Below are 27,129 nucleotides of genomic sequence, written 5' to 3' on the forward strand. Positions count from 1 at the left end.
TGCGGGTGTCGCCGTGGTCAAATCTTCCCTCAACCGCCTGACAAACAGGCATTCATGTGTCTCCTTGTTTTCTTAAGGTGACTCGGTCGTCTCATACTTTCCTCCAAAAACAGTGAGTTAAACAGTGTTCCCTCCTCCCCCTCCTCCAGCATTTCATCACGAGCTGCCATTTCCTTCACGACGCACAAACAATCTTCAGCGGGGCTCGACCTCTGGCTGCTGTATTAACAATGCACGCAGTCTCTGAACTATAAATACAGAGCTGACACTCCACACTCAAGTAGAACTCAGCCTTAAGAATGCACAAGTACTTCGCAGAAAGCTTTCCCTAAATCACCTGCGTTGGAGGCTAAAAGGGCAGAACTCTGAAAGGGAAGGAGGCGCAGTGAACACTCAGAAGGTAAGAGGCCCATCGCACTGTTCAGCGATGAAGGAGACACAGGTTATACTTTGCAAAGTTAACACCATTAACCAATCTATAAGTGCAGCATGAGTTCCTCGCAGCCTGGCTGGAAAAGGTCTGCACCGGGGCGTGAGAGTCGAGGAGGGGGAGGGCGAAAGCGTTTGGGCTCAGCTAGACACGAGCAGGCGGTGGAGTGAGCATTAGGTTCAAAGCAGAGGGGTGAGAGGAGCGCTGCCTGACAGCAGGGACACGGCGGCGAGGGCGGTACTTACGGACGGGCTCGGTCTTGAAAGTGCTGGTCCTGCTGCTCTCGCCTTCGCCTTTGCCGTTGATGGCGGACATCTTGACCTCGTAGGTGGTCTCGGGCTTGAGGCCAGCGATGGTGATCTTGGTCAAATCTGTTGGAGGAGGGTGGGGGTGTTATTCCATGTGGGTACATAAAGAACAAAGAAACATTTAACTGTGTAAGACAGGCAGCCATGTTTTCCATCCACCAGCAAAACATTGAAAAGAGGTTTTCTTTCAAAAAGTGGCTGAAACAAAAAGTGATGAATCTCACTGAAGTCATTTCGTTTCAGCTGCTCTTTAGATTTTCTTCCTTTTCATTTGTGAAATGAGTTTTCTTGTTTTCTGTCGTTTCCGTTCGCCTCATTTTGCCTTTTCGCGTTGGATCATTTGGACAGAACCGTTTCTGTGGAAGCTTAACGGGATCCAAATAAAACATAAAGAATAAAGAAACGTCAACACAAAGCCTCATTTTTCACTGATAATCAGACTGAGAGCATAAATCAAATGTCTGATCTGCATGAGTGCGTCCTCTGCTGACTGTCAGAGACCTTTGTAATTACCTTGTCATTGTCCTCTTTGCTCTGCTTGTCTCTTTGTCTCCCTGTTTGCTTTTTCACATTCACTACCATCACGTGTACAGTTCAAACTACATCACGTGTTTCCTGTCCTTCTGCTGTGTCTCTCATATTAAACATGTTCCCTTTTTGATATACTGATGAGTAAAAGTCAGCATCTGCTGGCTGAAATGCTTCATGTTTGTACTGTACACGTAGGCTGGTTGGATGATCCACGGACACTCGACGACCAATGGGAGCGACCCCGGGCCGTGCAGACCAATAGAACTCTTGCACGTAGCCGTTGAGCTCAGGCGCAAATACCAAGAAAAGGGCAAGTTCTAATAATAGCGGGGTAATGATTACTGGTTTTGTTGAAGGGAAATAAGACTCAAGATAAACTGCGACACAGGACGTGTCACCTGCAGTCCAGACAGACCGCTCGAGGGACGCCGGCTGCTGTCACCTGTGAGTCATTTTTCACCAGTCATCAGCCGACAAGAAGCATTTTGGTAGCTTCAAATTCCTTAAAGTGTGAACTTGTGTTGCTTTTCCTCAGGAGGTAAAATAATTAAAATGTTCTTTATTCTATTTGACAGTATTATTTCCATATTAGCGAGGCGGAGTTTAGATTTCAATCAGGACACACTCACGTGTTCCTTGGCTTTTGTCAGAAAACGGTATCTCAGTGTTTATACAAAGAACAGTAATTTCATGGATGAGAACAAATTCAGGCCCCGGTGCAAAACAGCTCAGAAACATTTTTCGATTACAGCGACTCGGAGAAAATCCCGAATGTGTCGCACATTAACGTCTCAATGAGACAGACTTTCAGAATGAAGCGTGCGTAAGTGACTGCTTGGGGAGGCTGCAGGAATACAGCTGAGAAGCACGAGGCCAGATTAATCACAACTGGGCTTTTAGCGGCACCGACATCAGTAAAACTGATGCCACGGCTGAAACCGCTCGTGCTCAGATGAGATTTCCAGCCGGGCCGCAGTCATTCGCTGCTGATCACCGCACGCCGGCTTCCTTAGCTTCTCCAAAAGGTTATCTCCACAAATCATAACAATCGTTACAAACTCCACCGACTTTGTGTGTGTTAATCATTGTGCTGACACAGTTCACGCTTGCTGCAGCATCCAGGACTGTGCCCATGTCTGAGAAATGGATCAATGGAGGTATTCAGGCAACATGATGCAGGAATGATTACAGTTAGTGGCTCAGTGTGAGGCTGTGGCCGAGCAGCACTTTGTTTCTGGTCTTATCTGTAATCTTGGAGTCAAAGAGGAATAAACGAGGAACCCTAGCACGATAACGACCTCGTCGCATGTGAAAATACGGCGTTTCATTGATGCAAACACAACACGTGTTTGTCTGTTAAATGACGAGGTTTGATATATTCTCCATTTCTGTCAACAAATCCCAGGAAAACCAAAAATGACGGGGCCGGTCTGCGTAGGCGAGGCCTGATACAGTTCATTCCACTCTGCCATCGAACTCATTTGTTGTCCAAAATCTATTCTAAATACAATAATGAGTCAACCGGGGGCATGTGGCTTCATTACTACCAACACTGGGACTGTCATTTATTTTGAGCCAATCCCCTCCTATTGTCTAAACCAGCCCCGACAAATGTATGATTTGCTTCCCCCTCGCACTACAGCACCCACTGCCTCGCTTTTTAGGAAATTATTCTGCCATTTAATAAATGAAACTATATTTTTGCGGCCAGTTTTTCTAAAGACTTGCATTTCTAGTAAGAATGAATGGGCTCGGGGCTTAGTGCCACAGCCGGACTAACACATTGTTGGTTTTGGTCTTTTCATGGGATTTGTTGATGATAAGAAAAATATAGCATAACGCCAGCTTTATCCTTTAAGCCTGTGACCAAAAAGTGGTCCAGAAATGACAAAACAGCAACGTATTCATTACCCTCCTGCACACATGGGCCATATGGAAAAGACTAAATGCCTTCTGTCATTATGGTGCAGCAAAGATGGGTATTTTTAGACTGCTGGCCTCATAAATTTAGCTTGTGTATTAATGTTACAGTCCATGTACGATGCAGGCGGAGATCTGATGCATAAAACGTAAAGCGTGTTAACAGACAGAGCAGAGTGTAAATCACAGCAGATGGACTTCAGCTGTGACTTGTAGCTTCATGTACGTGCACGCTGCAGATGCAGATATCTATACATGGACCCACAGTGACTGGGTGTGGTATCCATATGTGGCAGTACTGCTTTCAAACATATGATGGCAGCCCTGGTTCACAATACTGTGAGAGACCCTTTAAAGCTCAAGCAGCCTTATTATTGACACATTTCAGCCAACACATGACTCTGTGTGAGGGACAGTTTCCTTCCTTCCTCCCTGACATGTTGGAGCTTCCATAACTGGACCTTTGACAGTCCTGATGTCACAAATGAACGCTAACACATGTATGCGCTGCACAGTGCGACAGACAAAGTCCATCCAGGGTATGTGTGTTTTGAAGAGGGTTGAATCCATCAGATGTGGAGTAGCTGATGTGGCTGAATGAGATATTTTTGGTAACATTTACTGTGGGTGCGTGGGTGCTTGTGTTTTGTTTTGTGTACTCGCCGGCGTGACAGGCGGCTCTTGAGCCTTGAGCTGACAGCAGAGCCTGTCAGACGCTGACTGATACGTCCCATGTGGCAGACAGCACGAGAACCATCCAGATTTGTAAGAGCCACAAAGCCCTCAGTGGGACGGGGATATTATCTGGGGCCTGTCAGTGTCGGAGCTGACTGTCATTTAGGCTGCGCTGTGTTCCACCTCTCCTCCTGACATCAGCTACTGTCGTGTTTGGATTAACGCTTATTGCTGGCTGAAATGTTTTCCGCAGCTTTGGCCCATATTTCCTTCATGTAGGAGACGCACTTTAAAGAAAAAGACCCCGAAACAATAACAGCAATGACAATAATAATAATGATAATTGGGGATTTATGTTTCAGCAGTGCACTTTTCGATGTGTTTTGGGCAATGAAAACAGGAAGCGTAGCAAAGGTTGAGGTTCTTTCTGCCTGAAGTTGGACGACATACTTTCTGAAGTCTGTGTGTCACCTGCACACTGTGCCAAACCTCGACACTCCAAACGTTAAAACCTTATGATTAAGAGGCAGTTTAAAGCTTCACCTGGCTTCTTTTTCACATGATTTCTAAACTGATTTATGGATGTTTTTTATCAACAGATGCTGACAGAAGATGCACCATTTGATGCCGAAGAATTCAAATGGCTTTAGAGGTACTCAGGTGTAGCTGACGCAGGTGATGCATCTTAAGAAACCGGAGAAAAGACTGAGCATGGAGAGAACTTAATGACATCCCTGACATCCACTTTGCTTGATTTTAAGTGGGGGTGATGCAGGGTCTTAAAAGAGAGATTCAACACTGAATCACACCGAGCAGAAATGTACGTCATCGCAGGTGTTTTTGATCAGTTTTTCTTTTAAATATGGTGTCAAAAAAAGCCCAAAATGAATAAAGTTTGTAAATCTATTGACAGATGTTTTCATGTGCTTCTACCAACAGGAGGCCTGAAGCAGCAGCTCTGGTCAGAGAGAAGAGCGACTCACAGTCCTCAGCGCTGTACTCCATGCTAGTCCAGTCCTGGCCGGGCAAACGCCACTGCACTCTGTACTTGATGATGGGAACTCCGCCTACGGAGTCGGGTTCCTCGAATTCTATCACCGCTGTGCTGGAGAACGGTTCCACCTGTTCGATGTCTGGGGACGATGGCACATCTGCAACACACACAAAATATATATTTTTCTTTTCAAAAACTCATTCGAAAAGCCATAAAACATAATGATTCCCAAACAGCAAATAACTCTGATGTTTACTGTTCTGCAACGTTTGTAAAACATAAATAAGACAGAAAGTGATAACGTGCTTTTTGACATCTACTCAGCTGAAAAGTCAATATGTTTAATGTTTTTCCTCATCAGCTTCACTGATTTCTGTAAATATCTGCTTATTATTACAGACTGGGAAAGAAGTGGAACGCTCCAAAAACACCTGTTTGGAACATTCCACAGGTAAACAGGCTCATTGGTAACAGGTGAGAGGATCATGATTGGGTATCAAAGGGGCATCCTGGAAAGACTCAGTCGATCATAGAGGATGGAGCGAGGTTCATCACTTTGTGAACACATGACTGGATGAAGGAGATTAATGCTATTTAATGTTTCTTTTTTTTAATTTAGTGATTAGTCACGACTTTTTGGAATCAGGGTCGTACAGATTCTGTCACGGACATCATGAAATGTTTCCACACTGCTGGTTAAGTCGGACCTGGGAGCAGAATGACTTTCCTGTTTCATATTTCCTGACATGTTTGCTTCTTTATCCCCTCTCATCTGTCTCACACAGTGCCGACTGATCCATTACTCAGATGGTCATCATCTGAAAGGCATCACCATACCACAGGTAGAGAGCAACAAGCTTGACTTAATAATCACTGCAGTTTCACTTTTAATGGGACTTCCTGAACGAACAAAACGTCACTGGCAAAGTGAACAAAGTGTGATGATTATCTTGTGTCTATGCAGCCCGATATGAAGCTGTTTCTTGTATTTTTATGATAAGCTGCTTACTGAAAGATAATAACATGTGTGAGTATCTGGCTGCTGTGTGGGATTCGGCGGGACCGTCTGCGAGCTCGCAGGGAGAGAATTTAAAGGCCTCAGGGGAGACGATGTGATCGACACAGCACGGCTGCTGATCGTGTCCTGTTCCCCATCAGCTCCTTCACTGTGAGCTGCCGTGCTGCCGTGCCTCCGCTGCTCCAAAGTCTCTGCTGACCAAATTACTGAAGATCTGCAGCTGAATGAGTCTGCAGCGACAGCTTCACCTCCAGCCTGAGTTAAACGCTGATTCATGACGATAAGCCAGAGCGCCACTTAAACAGAGCGCTGTACGCAGTTCAGGCCTCCTGCAAACACTGGAATGATGTTTGTTAACTTTTGGTTCATCAAATCTGAGTCAGTATCTTCATGTGACTCCCCGGCGTTCCTCTGGAGCCTCCATTAAGCTAAAACTTCCCCTGAAGAAGAAGAAAACGAATCTATGGATTACTAAGACCCTTAATAAAAACGTTAATTACAAAGCAACACTGGACGTTTCCCAACTCGCCGTCAGTCCGTTCATGTGTGTCTGCAAACAGACAGACGATTCTCCTCCTTCAGTGACGATAACCCACCGGATTCTTCCCAGATAGTGCGCCATTAGTACGTAACGCACAGACGGTTTAATTATCCTTGAAATTGAAATGGCTTCGTTTGGTGAAGCTCTTGGCCTCATGCTACATGTCGAATTCTCTCATTGTCAAATCAATGTGGAAAATAAGGTGTAAAGAGATATCTGATGGGTTCCTTTTGGTTTCCTTTCAGTCCAACTGTGGTTGGAACGAGCCGCTTTAGGCATACTGATGAGTTCTGCAGAAAGTGGGAAATCAAAGAGAAACACCTCAAAGGGCATACAGTGGACGACACAGTGGACGACACAGTGGACTACACAGTGGAAGTACACGGTGGAAGTACACGGTGGAAGCAGAGGCTGTTAGCACAATTAATTCAGCACTGTTTATCTGGTCCCTGAGTGACCCGCCTCCTCCAATGGGTTCAAAACTATTTTTGGATTTCAAATGAAGCTCATACAAACCAGGACTTAAAATAGGACTTGAAGTCGTCTCATGACTCTGTCCATCAACACAACAACAGCTTCCATTTGGATGCAGGCAGAACTCAGATATACCTTAAAACAAGCCTGTTATCTGTCTGAGGGAAATTAGCATCTTCCTGAATTTATCTTAAAGGACAGACATAAGGGCATGTTTCAGACCTTCATCCCATTACTGGACATACAAACAAAACAGAGATGGAAACACGCTGTTGGATCCATATTTAGTGAAGTGACTTCAGGTGGGATTAATTTATCATATAGAATCAATGATTAAAGTCACCAATCTTCTGTTGTTTCTTTACTTTAGTATTCTTTGGCATAAAGCTTCACAGACCAGGCAGGCACATCATCAAACTCCAAACACTTCCCAATTTTAAATGATTTTTTTTTTCTGTGGAAAAAAAAGCACAAAACACACCTTTAGTTGATGAAATGCCTAATTTTCAGTGAACACACCTGCCGGGATGAGGAGGAACTCCTTGGACTCGGTGCCCATCACGTTGGTTGCTGTGCAGTTGTAGCTCCCGAAGTCGTTCTGAGAGTCGGGGGTAATCTGAGAGGCAGGAAGAGACAAAAACGTTGAGAAACGCCAGAGTCAAGGCGCCGCTGGTCGACAGGAAAACAACGCTTGTGAAGACGTTCAGGAGTTCATTCAGAGCTGATGGCGAGTGATTCATCTGGGGAGTGGTCGCTGTGCAGACCCACAGATATCTACTGTAACTAATCATTCCACGCCGGTTCATTAACATAGCACATCGCACTCTGTCCTCAATAACTCTTTACTATTATTATCCTTGATTCAGAGTTGCTGTGGAACTGCTCATTATTCAGGACATTCATCTCACTGGAAGTGTTCCTTGTTTCATGCTCTGAATAACAAACAGAAATTCCTTTTCAAATTACCACTACATTGTTTTCTTTTGCATCTAAAATGACTCAATTAGAAATGGCAAAATGGAGAAAAAGCCTGCGAAGCTGTGTTCACGCATCGGCAGGTCAAATCATCTGACACCAGAGTGGAACAAAAACTGTTCACAATTGCTTCTAATAGTTGATCTTTATCTGTAAGTAACTACAGCTGCCGGAGACACAAAATCCAAAAACACCTGAAATCTGATATTATTACAAAAACAGTCTGTGTGTTCTGCTAACTGCAGCGTTTTCAGCCCGTCCTCACCACAAAAACAACTGCACGAGGTCATCTGTGCACGCAGGCTATTACCGCCTGTATTTAGGTTTACTGTTAGGCGGCGACCTCTCGTGGCCGCAGCAGTTATGACGGGAGCAAAGGAGGAAGTTAGATGTCGAAGTATAAAGAGCAAGAAAGTCCATCTAAGAAAGGAGGTGGCGTTGATGCAGGTTTGTCGGCTAAATCTAAACAAACTGTGACAGCGGTGCTTTTGTGTGTCAGTGAGACGCTGCAGACCTCCAGATAGCTGATGGTCGGGGTGTTGTAGATCTTCACGTTGGTGGTGTTGGCAGAGGGCAGCACGAGGCCGTCTCTGAACCAGACCACCGAGGCTCCGGGGTGAGCCTCCACGCCACAGCTGATGTTGGCCGGGTTTCCCTCCCACGTGTACACGGCCACCACGCCCAGGATCTTTGGAGCATCTGCAGCCACACACAGGAGAAAACCAACAGGCATGTTTGAACACTGATTATCTGTTATCGGTTTAATCTGGTTCACCTGGCCGGGAGAGAAGGACGCCGCGCATAAGGAGTGAAAGTGCTATCAGTTAACCACAGGAAAAGACCCGAAAACTCAAGAGTTTATGCCGAAACAATGATGAATACTGCATGTTCGCAGTTTTCAAGGCTGACTTGTGCAATTGATCCGAACAGTCAAAACATTTACATACTTCTCAACCACTTTAATTGGAAATCGTCTTAAGGTCAAGTAAATATTTAGATTTAGAGGAACCGTGGCTCCAAGAGAAATTCAACTGAGCTTGCACTCAACATTCAGAGGCTTTGAAACTACTAAGAAGTAAAAAACGAGGTCAGTACAGTACATCCAGACGTCACTGAGTATCACACGATGTACATACAGTAGATACAGCATCAGTACTGCGTCTGTGTACAAACCAAACAAACCACACCATCAGTATCAGGGTAATTATCTGTGCAGCTCAACTTTCTTAAGACCATGGAAGTTATTTTGTTTACTTTCTGTTTCAGGGATTCAGTCTAAAGCTTTGTTTGCCTGATAGGAAACCCTTTACGGCTAATTTTAATACTTTACAATCTCAGAATTGCTGTTCTGCTCACACTACGAAGCACTTCCCCTCACAGACGGCTGACATGGGGGCGCATAAGCCACATAACAACTTCTATGTGGCCACGATAAAGTGAGTCATGTTTGAAAACCGTCCTGTCGTCTGCGACAGCTGGCCAAGAAGCAGAAACCTGTCTTGGAAAGGCTCAAACTAGACGACCTGTCGAGACGGGGATGAGGGTGAATTGAGGATTTCAGCATCAGGTCTCAAAGATTTATGTGGGACAACCAGATCAAGGCAAAAACAGAGCGAACGACACCAGACTTTGGTTTGTGCAAACATTTTTACCGACGTGAAAAAAATGTTCATTAGTACAATTTCATTTTGATCTAACGGGGATGTGAACTCAACATTTCCATAATCCAGAGCTGGAATTGATTCCAGGGAAAGACAAGATGTTCTATTGATTCTGGGGCCTTTTCACACATGTGCATTATCATCAAACGCAGCAAAATCCTCAGGACTGATGGGAATCCAGCTGGGAGGGGCCACACCAAGTCTTTTATTTCAGGAGCAAGTCATTTGTGGGACGACAACATTTCCCTGCCTCCCCGAAGCTCCTCTTCTCAGCGTTTCCAGCAGATCTTATCATTGTTATCAGCGAGACACTTCATTTAGAAATCTTTGTAATCAAAAAAGCCATTTAAAACACACTCCTGAAGGCAGCTGGAGCAATCACGGCACGGCTGACAGAACCTGCCATCTTAGCGGCAAACGTATCGTCTAATGGCTGTTTGTCTCACTTCCATACATTCAAGGCGAGGTGCTTTATGATATCATTTAAGTTTTAAAGACAACCTCTGCTGGTTTTATGGAACGTCAAATTGCCGCTTTTTGCCCATTTGACTTGCGAAAAAGTTAAGTGCGATGCTTTGCTGGAAGATGCTCCGGCTCAGAAATTACAGAAACTTTAATGTCTCGCAGAGCCGAGCGCCATTATTACACAGCAAGTCGAATACACAGTCACGAGTTAGCAGGAGATACCGACAGAGATAACACATCTGAACGCTGTCAGCTCGAGCTGCGATGGAAAGTTCAGCTGATTCATTTTGGGCTTGATGAAGATGATCCTTCCTCTCACTGCAGCAGCTTTGTATTTGATAGCACTCCTGACACTCCTCCCCTTCCTGCTGCAGTGTGAGCTCCATTTAGCGCGCTGCTTTGACATGCTCATTGGATTGAATTGCAGCCATATGGTCAAAATGCTTCACCCTGAGCCTTCTTCTTTGGTCCCGTCATTGAGGAGTGAGGGGCTGGAACGGCAGATGACTGTTTTCCTGCTTTGTTTCCTTTTATTATATCCTGCTCCCATCATAGAGCAGTGCTTCTGAATGCACTGAAGTGTGTTTGGCTTCCTGAGTGCTGTGCTCCCTGACACAGACGGGGCTTTACGTCTGACCCCGGATCCTTGAAAACTCGGCAGTGTGCTGCTGCTAGGAATGACGGACGAGGCTGAGTCAATAGATGCTCCATCGCCTGCAGCTCTGATTAGACTCTCGCTCTTTCTATCAATTCTACTTTTGGGCCTCATTGACTCACTACAGTGTCTGTGACCTGCCTGTTTGATTTCCGTAGCCTCCTCTCCGGGTCAGGGGGGATTGTCCACATGTTTGCAAATAGCAGGGGTGCACCTGCTGGTGGTGCTCATGTAGGTCACATACGACATAGTGAACAAAACATAGTGCTGGGGTTTGGTATGAAACTGGTCAAATATCCAAATATTGCCTATAGGCACCAAACAATGGTCCTCTGCAGCGTCACTCTTAAAATACACATATTTGCTATGGACTTCTGAATGTGCAACAATCCTGAATAGAATCAGGACTTTCTAAGTGAATAGCCAGCAGGGCAGAGATGAGTCCTCTGGAACAGACCCGCTCAAACAGTGTTTCCATTAGTCTCTCATGCTAAACAAACATCGGCCGCTGAAAAACGGAGCTCAAACAGAGAAGATATTAACACTTTCCTATCAGCCCTTACGCAGCAGACGGAGAGACCCTCAGCCCGGCTAATGGGATCATGCTGTGCAGCAGATAGGAAGTTCTACGCCCAGATAACGTCTTGACTGTGTGAGTGGGTGAGTGGTGATAGAGAGGACAGAGAGTGAGAGCTGTGCTCAAGACAAAGCACCTTTTCTTATCGATAATTGCTTGGCAACAGTGAATCAGCTACCTGATTACTCCCTGATTACTCGAGCTAACTGCAAGCCCTCAAACAACTCTATCAACACTGCATTGTGATTATATCTGGAGCAAATTACTGGTGCATTGAGAGCAGGGCATATTAATCCAATTAAGTGTTCATTGGCTTTATTTATCTCATTCTTTTTTTTTCATTTTATTTTATTTTTTTACCAAGGTAACAGAGTCGATAGATTTTAAAACAAGATAAAGTACAATTTGTCTTCATTACGCAGATCTGATCTTTCCCAGAATGCATTTTGGGTATGAAACGAAAATACAACTGATTTAATGGAATATAAACAGCAGCTTTCTTCTGTCGCTGTACTCCAGGACATCAGAGCTGACGTTAAACGGGGAATGAAGTTCAAGTGCTGACCTTCAGCTTTAATTTGAGGGTGTTTACATCCACAACAAAGCACCCTGTTAGCAATCAATGCTCTTTACATTAAAAAGGGTCCCAGTGTCACACTGCTGACCCTGAATGGACGCTCTGACCTCATCATCATGGCTACAGCGGCCAAACAAATGGAAAACACCCACATCCTAATATACAGACTGCAGCTACTTCTGCATAAAAGCAGAAAATAATTCACTTAACAAAAGTATTTGCAGCCTCTCAGACTGTTGTACTCACAGAAAGTATAATTGAGGCTTCGCAGCATTTTCTGCAACCTTACAGCACATTTCAGGCATGTCGACCGTCACGTCCTTTAAAAAATTCAACATGACCGCGATGCCACTGCTTTGAGTGAGAAGGCAAAACGGAGCGCGGATCCTCAAATACCAGAGTTAATAGACAGCTGCACAGAAAATAAAGGCAAAGTAATTTTAAGGCTAAAAAGCCATCGCAGCTCCAGGCTGTGTCAGATCTGAGACCTTTGTTTCCATGGTAACAAATCACAGTGGTACCACTGACCCAGCAAACTCTGCTCGATTGTCCTCCGCTTATCCCCAGAAACAGAGGCGACGGCTCGGACGCTGTGCTCAGACGCCAGCCAGCACACACACCGTGCTCGCCTTCTGATTTCAACGTGTTTCCTCAAACGCTCTAATAAACTGAGGACTGACCGCAAAGCAAACGTTGCTTTAGCCTTGTTTTTAAGTTACCTAACATTGTGAACTATAAGGCTTTGTGCAAACACAGCTCAGTTTGAACATCGTGGGTGATTCATGCAAACACTTACTCTAACTGCACCACACAAACGACAAAGCCTCCACCTCTGCAAGCAGGTAACAGTCACTGCTTACGAACTGCTGCTGCGGTCAAGCAGGTATAAAATTGGCATGGACTAATGTTGGAGGAGCCAGAGGAAATATTTCTTGATGTTTCCACCTGTGACAGACTCCATCCCTTTGCATGCATGCTGACACTGACATGCATGCTCAGTTTTGTGCTTTAACATCACTTAATGCTGCATCTCTTCACCTGCTGCTGGCACACCTTGCAACAGGCTGCAGAACTCTGCTCAAGACACAACACTTTTCCAGCCTTTCAGGTTTTCTCCAAGCTTTTTCGTCGGTGCATCACCTTAAAAAATGGAGATCGTCTGTCTGGAGATGCTCTTTTGCACCAAAATTATACCACACAAAAAAAAATCTCTTGCTGAAGATGCTGAGAGAAGGAATTGCACATGCACGGCAGCCGTGAGGCAGGTTTAAACAAAGGGCACGAGTCTCAAGCTTTTCTTGAGTGGAAAGACGTGCTCTCTTGCTCTTACTGGTGTATTGCTAGTGCTATTGATTTTTCTGCCTACAGGTAAAAGCAACAGCTAATGAACAAAGCCCAGAAAAGTTCTCAGGCTGCTGTCAAAAACCATTTTAGGAAGCAGAGGAAATCACCAGCTGAGCCCAGACAGACACATCGAGAAAACGTCTGGGCACCACAAATGTGATTTACAACAAAATTACTCGAGGAAACATGACAGACTGAAGACAAAACACGGCCAAAGGATGAAACTTTACAGCCCAGGACATCGTTAACTAAAGCTTACTAACTTTGTGACTGTTCTGGGCGAAGGTGGAGACAGGAGCAGCCGGTCCGGATCAAAGTCTCCTCCAGAGGAAACCTTTTAGTCTTTATATCCAGACTGAAGCCCTTCAGTCTTTCCTTTAGCTGAACATTGAAGCATTTGTCTCACGTCAACAGTTATTCTTTGACCTACGTCTGTTACAATATGTGTGGCTCTGCTGAAACAGGATCAGGCCAAACGAAAAACCTGATTTAACATCTGACATTAACTAATATCAGAACATTCTGAGTAATAGTAGTAATAGTACAGAACAACAGATTAAGTGAGCAATTGACCCAAATAATGAAAACAACATCTGCAGGAAGTTGAAGAGGTGGGTGACTTACAGCGGACCTCCAGGTACATGTGCTGGTTGTCCTGACCGATGGAGTTGCTGGCGGTGCAGAGATACTGGCCGGCATACGTGAACTGGACGTTTTTCAAGGTGAGAGAGGACACCCGTGCGTGGCTGCGTACCACGATATTTCTATCAAGGTTCTACAAAGAAGAAGAAGAAGAAGGAGTCATTATTTTCACTTATAAAGGCAGATATTTTCAGAGAATGAATGCACGTTTGCTGCTCTCAATAATCTGTCCCAGCGTCTAAAAACTGAGAGTTTCCTTCAAAAAACAGGAAAGAAAAACACCGGGGAGGTGACGAGGTTATGTTTCTAGTTTGAGGTAAAAAAGAAAAAATGGATGAGGAAATAGAAGATGAAGCGGGAACTAAAAAACAGAGAAAGCAAAGGAACTGACATTATGATGAAGATGGTTTGACTGACAGATGACCTACAGTCTGTGAATCACAGCACACAAACAGAGAAAGAAAAGACAATTTGTACAGATCGGAAACTGGGCTGCTGAGATTCTATATTTTTCTTATAGTCGATGGACTGCCTCGTGCCTTCTGGGTCAAGTTAAATGTTGAAGAAATTCAGGTGGGAAAGGTACTCAGCAATCGCAAAAACATTAAAATATATGTGTCAATAAACGTCTCTCGAGCAGAACGATGGACATCACGCTTCCTTAAACGATCCCTGCATCAGTGCACAAAGCCCGGGCCAATAAAGCGCCTGCTCCTACAGTATGTCGATTACTGCCCCGACCGTTTAGCGGTGTGGTTGCAGGTTTACAGGCGGTCTAATTGCATTTGGAACAGTGTAATTGCAGTTGGGACAAATGGCTTGTTAAACCTTGCTTTTATTTTCCTTAGCAGATCGCCTTTATTGGTCTGCCTACTTAGCTGAACCTGCTGTATTGTGGACATGCAGGGACGCTGAGGACGCCTTATTTAGCGCAGCCCTCAGCTCAGGTGTGCAGCTGACCTCTCTGCACTTTTAAACCCACGTCGCAACCGAGCTTGTTCTGTAGCGTACATGTTAGCGTGCACAAAGCCGAGGCCAATGGATGGAGAGCCGTGCGTTCTGTCGCCTCTGTGAGCGTTATGGTCACATCTGAACCTTTTCATATTCTGTGTGGTGCCTGAAACCAAATGCAACCTTCCCATCAGGACAAATAATTGAGATGTACTCTTGAAAATATGCTGCAGAAGGTAGCAGGCAAAAAAAAAAAGGCATCAATAATGAAGAGGAGCCATGCAGCAGACCCCATAAAAACCCCAACTGTTAAAAATACAGCAGCAGCTCTTCTTGCCTCTGAGCAGCACAGTTTAAACCAACAGGGGATATACATCTTCCGTCTAGCTGCCGTGATTTTCTATTAATATTTCAGGCATTCCAGGTGCTTCAGCGTTTATGTTTTATAAATAATTGAATGATATTTGTTGTATTAGCGTGATAGGATGAAGTGTTGTCCTCCACAGAGCGGGCCGATGCACATGTGGTGGAGACAGTTGTGCTGTTTGCTGGAGATCTGAGGGAGTGTCCTGGAACATTTTGAAAGGGCGGCATTAATCTTGTCTTACTGCAGTGACACAGGACGGGGCTGCACCGGGCACACTGCGGGAATGCTAACGGGGATAAGGTTAATGGAGAATAATACTTTAATGATACGACAGGGGTAGAAGTGAACAGGCAGACCTTTGAACAGGATTTATTAATTAATTCCAGTGAATCATTTTAATTACGCAACTCTGATTTGTCACTAAATTAATTAGGACAGTTGACTTGCAATGGGAAGCGTGGAAATTATTTTTCACAGTGTTTGAATAGTCAGCGCTGCCTCGCTTTGTGGGGCAGAACTGACGCCCGGTTGCATAACCTGTCGATACACGTGTTTCGCTTGTCATATATTCTGTACTACGACTGCCAGCCAGGATGTGCACAGTGACGCAGTGAACACACACAGTTCACTCTGCATATGAGCTGCTTCTGTGTTTCAGCACCTCTCCGCCACCTCAGGCCCTCCTGACTCCACCAGAAGATGGTAACGCTGCATTAATGTCACGCTGGATTTCTGTAAATACAAAACGCCGGCTGAGAGTCGGTGTCAGCATCCCGATGGTGATTACCAGGACGGCATGTGGGGATCTTTAGCTCCAACTTACCAAAGACTGTCAGCAGTCAACATAGGAGAGAAGATAAGCTAATAATCTTATAACTAGTTATTAACGAGGCCACACTGGTGTCTCTGTGAGGCTGCATGGACGCCAACACTGGATATGAGGACATGGAGAACAGACAATGCTCATCACAAGTGCCGCTGAGGCTGATGGGATGTGATTAGCCCTGCAGGTGTTTGGTCATCTCTTTAATTTTCCCTGCATTGTTTGGCTGCGTCTGTTCAACCTGCAGCTGCAGCTGAATTTCCTCCTCACTCCCATCACACACGAGGTCCTGGACACCTTCATTTGTCCAACGAGCATTCTGCGCCGTTCTTCCATCGCTCCGGTCGATACAGATGCTGTCGTAAATTGGCGGTTACTGTTGTTTGTCGTTGTCATCCTTGTTGCGACGTGACCACACATCTGCTTGACCGATCACATCAATCGATGGCAGCACTGCCTGTGGCCCCTGAGAGCTCTTGCGTTGAGTATTATCTCCTGAGCGGCGCCAAAATTTAGTTCAAGGATCTAAGGAAGCAGATCCGGTGATCGTAGCTGCACTTCACACACAGGTTTTTGTTCTCTCGCTGTGGAAATGACGATTCGGCTGACGAAAGCAGAGCTGTGTGTCCTTAAGTGGTGCTGAGCCAATAATGTCTTAAAACAGCCACCGTAGCTAGAATAAAGCTTATGATTGTTTCTCTATTCAGAGGCTGCATCCTCCTGCATGTTGTGGCACATGAGGCTGAACCTGCACCTCCTCTGGCAGTTAAACCGTCTGCTTAAGCTAATGGTGCGTTCCAGTGGTCCCAGTCAACTTAAGTCAAACACTGTGACATCGGGGATGCCTGCTGTTCAGTCACTTACCACCAATCAACGCAGCAGTTCACAACGGACAAGTGGTGAATTGTAAACTGTTAAACACTCAATTTGTCTGTAATCCTGGACGCCGTACAGATAAAGCTGCTAACTGCAGAGTTTTCTCCATTATTAACTCCCATCGGTCTAGTTTCAGCACTGTATTTACTGATGCTGATGAGCTTTAATACACACGGTCATGTGATCTTTCCTCACTGCCTGAGTTGAAGAGGACTGCCTGAACGGTCTATTCAGCACCGCTGACATCGATGGCATTCAGCAGGCAGCAGATTTTAATCAGAGCCTGATCTGGTTCAAGTGTCAGGCTGCTTTCTAAAGTGCACTCCTCAATGAAATAAAAATACACTGTAAATACTTTGCACTTCTCTTTAGCATAATATCACCTTTCACAACTCATTTATCATCCTGACTAATCTTGTAATGCCTGCTTGTTAGCAGCCTGTGATTAATGCCCATCGGCAGCTGAGTTCAGCCGTCTAATGCAAGCAGGGCCAAAACTATTATAGGTGACTACAGGCTGATCAATGCTGCGCTACTTCAAGTGCACTCATCAACAGCTGATCTTCTATGGTGGGCTTCATCAAAATATTTCATAATTCTGTCTGACTGACGACACCTGCAGACGCATAAAATACGAAGGCAGGAATCTTCATCACAGATCATGAGACTCGTTAGCTCGGTGGTATTTCTACACGGGCAGCTTCATCAGGTTCAACACGCTGTTTCCGCTCTGACTCCTCTCACCCTGCAGAGACGAGCAGCTAAAGACAGCAGCGACATGAAGACACAGGACCACAAACATCTTTCTCCACTGGAAACCGTCTACTGACAAAGAGCAAAGCTTAGCTAGGACTAAAGGCTACACTTATCTATGAACAGCAGATATTTGTCTACAGAAGAAGACAAAGGAAGAAGAACAGTCACACCACAATAAGACATCACATAGTAATAAATATGGTGCAGCTGTGGTCTGCAGAGTGTTAAATCACACAGCAACAATGTGACGCAGCGCTGGTCCTGCTGGGACGTGTTAAACACACTCAAGTGACGCAGTGATTGACACAAACTTCGCACAAACAGGACAGCAGCACTGGATTCTGTCTTTGGCTGATGAAACTCATTAAAGCCGTCGGAGGCGAATTGAATGTTAGAAGTTGTGAATTCTGAGCTGCACAAATTCGCTGATGTTAATCTCAGTGAGATGAATCATCACGTGAGCGGCAGTGAGTGAAGTTAGAGGGTTATACTGTGTCAATCAATCGGACAAACGGACAGACGTTCTTACTTTGTGGAGGACCGAGAGTTTGCACGTTTCTCTCCTCTGCAGCAGGGAGCTCGTGTACAAAAACCTTTAGGATTCACTATTATGAGCCCCAGCAACGTCGGGACCGTTTTTTTAATAATATGGGTGAACTGACCCAGTAAGATCATTGCATAAATGAGCCTCTGACTGAAGGAATCAGCTGCTTTTCTGTGCAGATGTAATAAAAACATGCAAACTCCTGGTTTACGATAGCAGGCTACGCCGTTAAAAACCACTCTGTTAGGATTTAGTAGAGCTAGGTGAGTTAGCGCCATGTTTGGCCCTCAGCAGAGCAGACAGTGTTTTCTGTGTCAGGCTGCAGAGCTGCTGGCCTCACAACAACCCAATCTATTTCTTCCCCGAATCAAGTCTGAGAGCTAACCAGACCGTGCAGCAGGAAATAACAGCATGCTATATGGCAAAAAAATGGAACATCTACTTTGAGATACTGTGACTGTCTCTACATCTCGGGGTGGAATTTGTGGACAAAAATAAACAGGGACAAGTAAATAGGGCAAGTCTAAATGCATACTGGAACTAAATGGATTAAATGTACTGTACTACGTGTCTAATGGACTACATATTTAGTGCACAACTGAAAGTAGTGAGCATTAAACGGAGGCTGGGTGACAACACTTCTGCTCTGCAGTAAAAAAAAAAAAGGGGGGGGGGGGTCTACTGTGTAAGTCTGGGCTATTTCAACTAGAGTCAGGCTACCATATTTAGTAGCCATACCTCATATTTGTCTGGTCGCGTCCAAGAAGCCTAGAGGGGACAAACACAGAGGAAGCAGAGACAAACAGCGAGACAGTGGAAAGTAAGCTTTCATACAGGATCAACACAGAGTGAGTTCACCTGCACGAGGTGATCAATGGTTTCAACGCCAGTCATTGGCTACAAGGAGTGTGCGCACGTCGCTGCCAATCATTTTCCAGGACATACCAGAGCGTGTTTTCTACCTCCCAGGTAGATTTTTCATTTGTAGAGCCACAGACATGACTTTGAAGGTGCTGGGTGAGTTCAGTGATCCATCGCAGTGAACCTGCTCTTTTATTGTTTATGCTAAAATAAGTGCATCAACAACAGTAACGTTACTGTGATCAAACTAATGCAGACACAACGCTCACTGTGACAGATCACCCAACTTAGGTTTCTGCATTGATTTCCATATTTTAGTGCCATAAATGGAAACCAATGCTTGCCTGAAAGGTCGGATAACACATTTCCACTTCCACAGCACGCCAACATGCTGAATGTACACACGTGATTTATAGTCGAGGGGCGTAAACATGTATAAATGCTGGTTTTGGCCTCCAAAACAAAACAATACTCACAGTCAGCAAAAACACTGACGACGGCTTCAGGGATTTAAACCAGATGAGACTGAATGATTTTCCACCAAGTCGTATTCATTACAATTAGGATTAATTCTGTCGTAGTAGAACAATTACACTACTCTGTTAAGATACTGAAAACAGAGCCACATTACGATCCAACACCATTAAGTTCAAGGTCGTTAAAGTGAACAGGACGGCTGTGGCGAGGTCACGGCTTCTGCTTTAGTGTTCAGGGAATTTACAGAAGCGGTCAAAATGCCAAACTGAAGCACTTTTTCCTGAAGCGGCGAGGGGGCTCCTCAGTCAGTTATTAATTAATGGACTGTAATAAGGGAGAATTTGGAGGCAAGCTGAGGAAAAGCAGGGCACTGAAACTAATTATGAGGGAGCCATTATCAGTATCTGGAGACTTTGTTTTTCTAATCAGAGGCTTTCTCATCGTGGCATTCTGTGTTTTGATTAACTCATTCATTTATGTACACAACACTGGCGAGCACCACTTATCTTCCTTTAATACCGAGTACACAGAGATACTGCTAATCTCACGGTGTAAAAATAATATAGTATTAATGTGTAAAGAACCTCAGCATTACACTGAAATCCCCCCGAAGACACAACGATAGCATCCTGTGCTTCCTACAGACGAGTGGACCAGTCACCTGCCGCAGCGGCTGTTCTGTCATTTCACATCACTCTCAATGTGTCGGCGCTCTCGTAGCCCGGCTGCTACCACGCAGAACCAGAACGGGAAGGACGGAGCGTGACAAACAGGAAACGGACCGATGGCGAACGACGATCTGATGAAAATTAGTGACGGCTATTACTGAATGATCAGCGGGATTTTCTGATTACGGCAGGATTAAATCCAAACTGATCTGACAGTGACAGATGGAAAAGAGAGGGGTGATGAACGGAGGAAGGCGACAGGCGAGTCCTGTCTTTCAGGTGGAAGATGATCCGGTGACAGAACAAACGTGGATGTACTGAGCCGAGCGGGAGAAGGCTGGGAGACACAAACGGGCTGAAACAGGAAAAACTAGCTCAAATCAAAACTCTCATCTGATGATCCACCAGCACAGAGTCAAACTAGCACTGCATGGAAACAATAACAGCGACATGATCAATTATTCATAGGACCTTCCCAATCAATGATCTAAAAATGGAGTTTATCCACCACGAGGTCAATCAGACCTAAAGCATGTGTTTAATCCCAGCGTGAATCGAGTGAGCTGACATCCACTCTTATTATTTCTGGATCTGTGTTCAGCATTGAAATGTCTTTATGTTTTCTTTGTCTTGGCATGAAGCAGAGGTGGAGCAGCAGCAGGATTTCAGCTTCGAGCTCCACCAGGCTGCACAGTCAGGTTAAAGTAAAGGTGATTTTGTGCACATTCAGATTTTCATTTCAATTTATTCGACTAGTTTTACAGTGACTGATGTGCTTCAGTGACTAAATCAGCTCGAAGCTAAAATGCTTTAGTGGTTTCAGGGTCTGCTGTGGTATAAATATGCCAAATTTAGGTCCATCAGTCCCTTGGGCAAGATTTTGAAAGGCTAAAAATACTCAGATCGTCTGTATCGAAGGCAGACTCTGAAACAGAAAACCATTCATGATTCTGGCAACATTGTGGATTAAATTTATAGACTGCTCTGAGCCTTTGATGACAAACCACCACTGCTGCTCTGCGCTCTCTGGTCGAAATAAATAATGAGAAATAATGAATCTGGTTGAAATCTCCATCAGTGGTCACTGGCATGAAAAGCAGGAGCGCAGTTCTTCCCAAAGGAAATCTAAATCAATGGATGGTGAGAGGATTAGAAGTCAAAACAAATGACTTAAAGCGACTAGTGCGCTGAGTTTGGCGACCCCTGGGGACAAACGTGGTACTGTCCACCTCCTCGTGTCATAATGATTTCGATGCATGGCTGTGCAGTTGTTTTGGAAGTGAGTGAAAGACAGATGCAACTTATTCTTAACACTACTCTTCTACTTTAAAGACATTTTGGGCTCTACACCATTAAAAACTGTAAACTTTGTTTAAGAACCGGTCACACACCGAGGTTAAGCCTGGTCAATTCTTTTCTCTTTTCCATAATCACCAAATATAACATCAACAAACATTTAAAAGACATTTGCTAAAAACTACAGCGACCACCTGTTTCAACACTTTGGTCTTATAAATGAAGAGTAACACCAGCCGTATTCATCCATATATGTTTTAACAGGACCACGAGCAAATACACTAAGTGCAGTATTTCTACACCGATCACGGTACACCAAAGTGGAACGCTTAATTTGACTGTGATGTATTTGATGTTATGAGCTGCTGTTCATGGCAGCGTTGAGACACAATTCATCACACTCGTTCAGCACGCAGCTGGACGGACGGAGCCGTGAGGTAAAGTAGGCCGCAACGGCCCAAATATTGTGCAACTCAGTCCCTTCGTGTCCTCTGGGACATAACAGGACAGGTGCTTTCACTGCGTTTACTGTGTGCGTCTCCAAGAATAGTGCACCTACTGTTACATGCATCTGTTACCTGTAACATCCACACAACGTCTGTGTTTGATAAGGTAAAGCAGGGGGCTCCCGCGGACCACCGTTACAAGGACCAGAGAGCTGAGAGCGAGTGGTCGAGCATTAAACCTGAAACTAGAAGTCAGACCTTAACTTTGCTCTGTATAAATACATCAGCAACACTCAGAGGCCTCAGAGAGTTTGGATAAGGTGATGGAGGATTGTTACCTTCTGCACAATGACCCACTTTAACCACAAATTAGTGCACTGCGCATGACGGGGACTGATTCAGAATGCAGCACAGACCGAGCCTGAACAGCATCAGCCTATAATGCTTAATTATTATTATTATTCTGCTTTGGTTACTAAATCATATCATTTCTTTGCTGCCTGGTAGCAAATTTTAGGACCAGTATCAGCTCATAAGCAGGCGATGGGAGACTCAGCGAGCAGAACACACACAACCTGACTTATTAGCAGACTTAATATGAAGATGCATTACAATTTTTACAGTATCTAATGCAAACTGAAGCACGAACCAACGTCTGAGGTGTTCCTCCTGAATCCACAAACCTGCTAGAGGCAGCAAGGTAATTATCTTAATACTGTTTACTGCATTCACAGCAGAAAATTACCCCTCTGAAGTGACTAATCCGTCTAGTGCTCACATGATGCATGTTGTCAGAAAAGACCGTTAAGATGGATTTTTCAAAATTATACCATTTTAATGAGCTGATAAGAGCATAACAATAGACTGGGGATGAGATTCTCTCTTCAGGCTGGCGACTGCCAACACGCTGTGACCACTGTAATGGAGAAAATGCACAGGGATGGCATTCAGAGCTCGCACGTCTTAAGAAGCCTTTTACCATGTTCTATTGCCAACGCTTTAATCCAGTGTTATCTCCAGCGCTCCTGAAGGACGTGAGGAGAAAAACGAGGCTATACACCAAAGCATGACAAAGATGCATAACCCTTATGTGTTTTTTACGTGCAAAGACTTCTTTACTCTTATATCATGCTCATCCTGAGAAAAATTGCCCACTCATTTCCAAAGTGGATAATCACAGCAGTTTGCCAGAACAGCATAACTGAGCTCAAAACAGTCTGATGTGGAGATAGAGGGAGACCCGAGGCTCCTGGCTTTTAACACAGAAATAATTAAGCTAATTTCACTGAAATCATTTTCACTTAATTTTCTCTGAATTTCCAATGAGAAGTTTTCATAGTAATTTCATAAAAATATTCCCTTTTAAATGCTAATGATTAATAGGGAGTGAAGTAGAGTGCGTGCATGTGTGTGTGTATATACACATACTCTCAACAACGCTGGGGAATATCATGGCACTGCCTGGAAATTGGTTTTATGGCAGTCTGCACACTCTCCCCTCCAGCATTCATGATGGAAATGTACAAAACCATTAGTGCATCAGTGTTGGAGGAGGCTGCAGAGACGGTGGAATCCAAACTTTACAGTTCAGAGAGCACGTTCAGGTATCAGTATGGGATTCAATAAGACGTTTTGGTGGATGAAGCACAGCAACAGTTTGAGCTGTTTGGCCGGCTGATGAGCCGCTAAAGCACGATGAAGGAGAAAACAACGCTTCTCAAAATGATTGAAATATCTGTGTGACTATTTGCTGGATGTGTTCGCTCCGTGATGGATTGGAGTCATGCCCTCATTTTCTGAAATGAATGGTAATTTAGTTGAGGTTTGTTCAATAATGGCGATTCCTCGAGGAGCCCGCATACATATGATTGGTTAACAGGGTCTGCAGAGCGCGCACTGTACTGCCAGAATGAGTGCAGGTCATCGCTGACAGTTGGCAAACATAATCCTGCAGCGTGCGTGGGTTTATTCAAGCTTTTGACCATTTGAACCTTTCAGGATTATATCAAACATCATTTCTTCACTGGAATCTGATTTGAATACATTTGCTTCTAATATTCAACATGAAAATGTTTAGAAACATTAAATGGAGTTCAGTGAAACAACAAAATCAGATATTTGAAACTTCTTGAATCAATTTAAACCGGTCTGTTAAAAGTGCTTCACGGTGATTCATCTGGATCACAGAAACCTCTTTGGATAAGTGGACTGAAAGTGGACCTGTCCATCTCTGGAGAAAATAAACCAGTACCTGTTCTCCTTCGGTGAATACCCTGTTTTCAAAACTCCAGGAGATGGTGGGTGTGGGGTCGCCCGAGGCCTCGCAGGTCAGGGTGACTTGTTCGTCGAACTCTGAGGCAGTCTGGTTATTCAGGTAGGTGATTTTGGGTTGCACTGAAACAAGAAAGACAAGCTGTGATGGAAGCGCAGCTTTCTAAACAGTCGCTGAACAGGACGCTGCAAAAAGGGTCAAACAGGAGGTTTTGACTGTTGGTCTGCTGCTAATATCTGTTAGCAATGTCGTATTATTGTCCTTATAAAACAGCGTTCATTACATAAAGTGACAGTTCACTTCATCAAGCTGAATGGGTTAGCAAACAACTGTCAATCAATGCTGCAAGTTCAATCATTTATCCTCCTTTCAGCTCCCTTTTGGTCTCTACCGCCTCCTGAGGAAAACCGTGGGCTGATCTGAGTTTTTTGCTGAAACCATCCGGCTGCAGCTCCAGGAAACGAGGCTGATGAGGGTGGAGCTAAAAGAGGCGAAAACGCTCAGCAGATGATAGTTCTATGAAGCTTCTTTACACTTCATCCGCTGTTAAAAAAATATTTATTAGTGCATCTTTAAGTAGCTGTCACACATTGTTAACACTGTTGTAGAAAAGCACACAGACAGGCTTCATTACAGTTATGGTTTCATACCCCATTGACCTATAATAGAGCCGCATGCACGTGATTACATAAGGCCAGAGCAAATTTCCTCATACAGAGAAGCCCTAGCGTGATATCTTTGGGTGTCCTAAGGGCTGGCTTAATTAGTTTTCAATAGGACACACTCTTCTTTAAACTATAGGCTTCACGCTGGGTGACCCTGCACGCAGCCACTGGAAAAGCTGTGGACAGCAAATGTCAATAAGTACAAAAAGAAAAGGCCAGGGAGAGAAAAAGAGCCACAGTGTTGTTTACGCCATCGTAAGCGAATGGAGTTATTCTCTTACCGAACACGTTCAGGCTGACTTCCTCGGCTTTCTCCCCCGCCTTGTTCTTGGCGATGCAAGTGTAATCTCCTTCATCCACTTTCTTGACATCTTTTATTACCAATTCTGAACCATCCTCGTTCAGGCTGTATTTATCACCCGTTTCAAGGACGACGTTGTTACTGTAGCAGAGGGAAAAAGAGGAAAAGACGTGTTAGGGGTTCGTGTCACCAGTGTTTGCTTACTCAACTTGAGGGGCCGACAGATAACTTTTTTAACTTGCTGACAGTGATCTGCTCTGGGTTTTATTTCGGGAAGAGAGCAGCTGGGAGACAACAAAGGCTGGAAGACCAGAAAAGCTGTCCTGTGCTGAATACCTCCGAGAACATCTCCGACGTTTCCACAGCTTTTGTTTGCCTCAGCTCTCCTTTAGCCCTTACATCTGTGTTTTTAAGAAGGTCACGCACCGATTTGATGATGATGCATGTGGTTTTTTTTTGTCTTGAAAGAGCACGCTTTCACTCGTGAGTCTTTACTAGAGGTTAGGATCTTTTTTTGGAGAATTAAGGATTTGAATGCGTGAGCAGCAGCCTTCCTGAAGCACTGCAGGCAGACGGTGAATGACAAACACCAAATAGAGCTTTACCCCTCTGTTTTCTCACCGCCTCACCCATCTGTCCTATCGACAACCTCGCTGTCTGTCTCAACTCTCTTCCGGGCAGGAACTGCATCTCCCTCAGCCTCGACACCCCCGTCACACATCAGCAATGCTACATGGGAGACAGCTGTGAAGAGCATCAGAGTGTTCAATAGTCTTTTTCACTCACTTCTCTGCAAAACAGCCCGAATCAAAAAACCCCCTCTGCACAGCAGTGGTGCTGCTGAGTGACAGCAGAAGATGATGCACCATGAATATGAAAGTACGCCGAGCAAAGAGCTGAATGAAGTTATTAACCACTTCATGCTGGGTGAACTTACTGGAGGTATTCTGCATCAGCTAACGGTGAATCCGTTCGTAGGGTTGTGTGTAAACTCATCACTGATTTCCTACATGCTCCTTGTGACTTTGACCCTTCTGGGCTGGACCTTCTGTTGGGTTCTGCTTGCTGGCTGTATTTTGGATTTAGTTCCAACTCAATCTAATAGCTCGTTAACTTCAGACACTAACGAATGTATCGCTTTGTTAGACCTTTGGTGTTTGTTTATAGATCCCAGCTAAATTGACAGTAAATACAGTAGATTTGATGAGTGATTTTAAAGGAGTCACATTCAATAAAATGTTATCAAACCACTAATTTAATGAACAAACTCAGATCTTAAGAAAAACCAGCGTCCAATCAGAAAGCAGTCATCACCGTAAACATGGAACCTGCTGCCACATCACGAGTTTCAGACCAAATGAAACCCAATAAACACGAATGTGCTGCCTTTGTCCCTCTTCCAGCTGCTGTTAGCTTCATATAAACCCTGATAGTACAAAAGTTGGGATGCCGTGTGAAACAAATAAAAACAGAATGCAATCATTTGCAAACAAACAGTTTTTACGAAGCATTCTCGAGCCCGTGTGGTAATATCCTTCATACAATCATGTGTTCACAGAAATCAATGAAGTTGATCTATAATGTCTTTGTACTGTTTTCAATTGAGTTTACAGCAAACAGGACGAGCAAATGATCTCAGTTTAATTTACACAGAGTCCCATTTTGTTCCCAATCACGGTTGTATATTGTTATTTATTCTTCTTCATTTTCTGTGGAGAACATGTTCTTTTTCTATTTGTTGGGCTCCATGCAGCCATATCACAGCTCCATCTAGGCATATTTTTATTATGTTTTCTAGTTTAAATCTCTTCCTTTTAACGTGTACATGTGCAAAGGCGAGGCTTCACATTCATGACTGAGTGGCTGCTAAAGAACCACAGTGACCACATCAAAACAGCATGCAATTTAAATAATGTGTGCAGAGTGGAAACCTGTCTAATAACACTCATCACAGCCTGTTTGTGCTTGTTGCAGAGATGCAAATGTAAATCCATGTAAATCTAATCATTTCTCCCACACAAGTATTTGTAAGTAAGGCA

General features: G+C 44.4%; 1 protein-coding gene across 6 annotated transcripts in view; it reads right to left on the bottom strand.

The window, feature by feature from the left end:
- Window positions 1-27,129, bottom strand: part of ncam1a (neural cell adhesion molecule 1a) — a 235,374-nt gene that overhangs the window by 37,802 nt on the left and 170,443 nt on the right. For 3 of the 6 annotated variants that reach the window (XM_076751463.1, XM_076751466.1, XM_076751468.1), the window contains exons 7-14: window positions 25,071-25,231; window positions 24,104-24,246; window positions 18,843-18,872; window positions 13,770-13,920; window positions 8,381-8,565; window positions 7,411-7,507; window positions 4,848-5,015; window positions 676-801 (exon numbers count right to left, since the gene is read on the bottom strand). In XM_076751463.1, the coding sequence (XP_076607578.1) occupies window positions 676-801; window positions 4,848-5,015; window positions 7,411-7,507; window positions 8,381-8,565; window positions 13,770-13,920; window positions 18,843-18,872; window positions 24,104-24,246; window positions 25,071-25,231 (1,061 nt within the window). The remainder of the gene's footprint in view (window positions 1-675; window positions 802-4,847; window positions 5,016-7,410; window positions 7,508-8,380; window positions 8,566-13,769; window positions 13,921-18,842; window positions 18,873-24,103; window positions 24,247-25,070; window positions 25,232-27,129) is intronic. The other 3 variants (XM_076751464.1, XM_076751467.1, XM_076751469.1) reach the window with 1 other exon arrangement.

Source organism: Chaetodon auriga, chromosome 15 (assembly GCF_051107435.1).
Source record: "Chaetodon auriga isolate fChaAug3 chromosome 15, fChaAug3.hap1, whole genome shotgun sequence".
Classification (NCBI taxonomy): Eukaryota; Metazoa; Chordata; class Actinopteri; order Chaetodontiformes; family Chaetodontidae; genus Chaetodon; species Chaetodon auriga.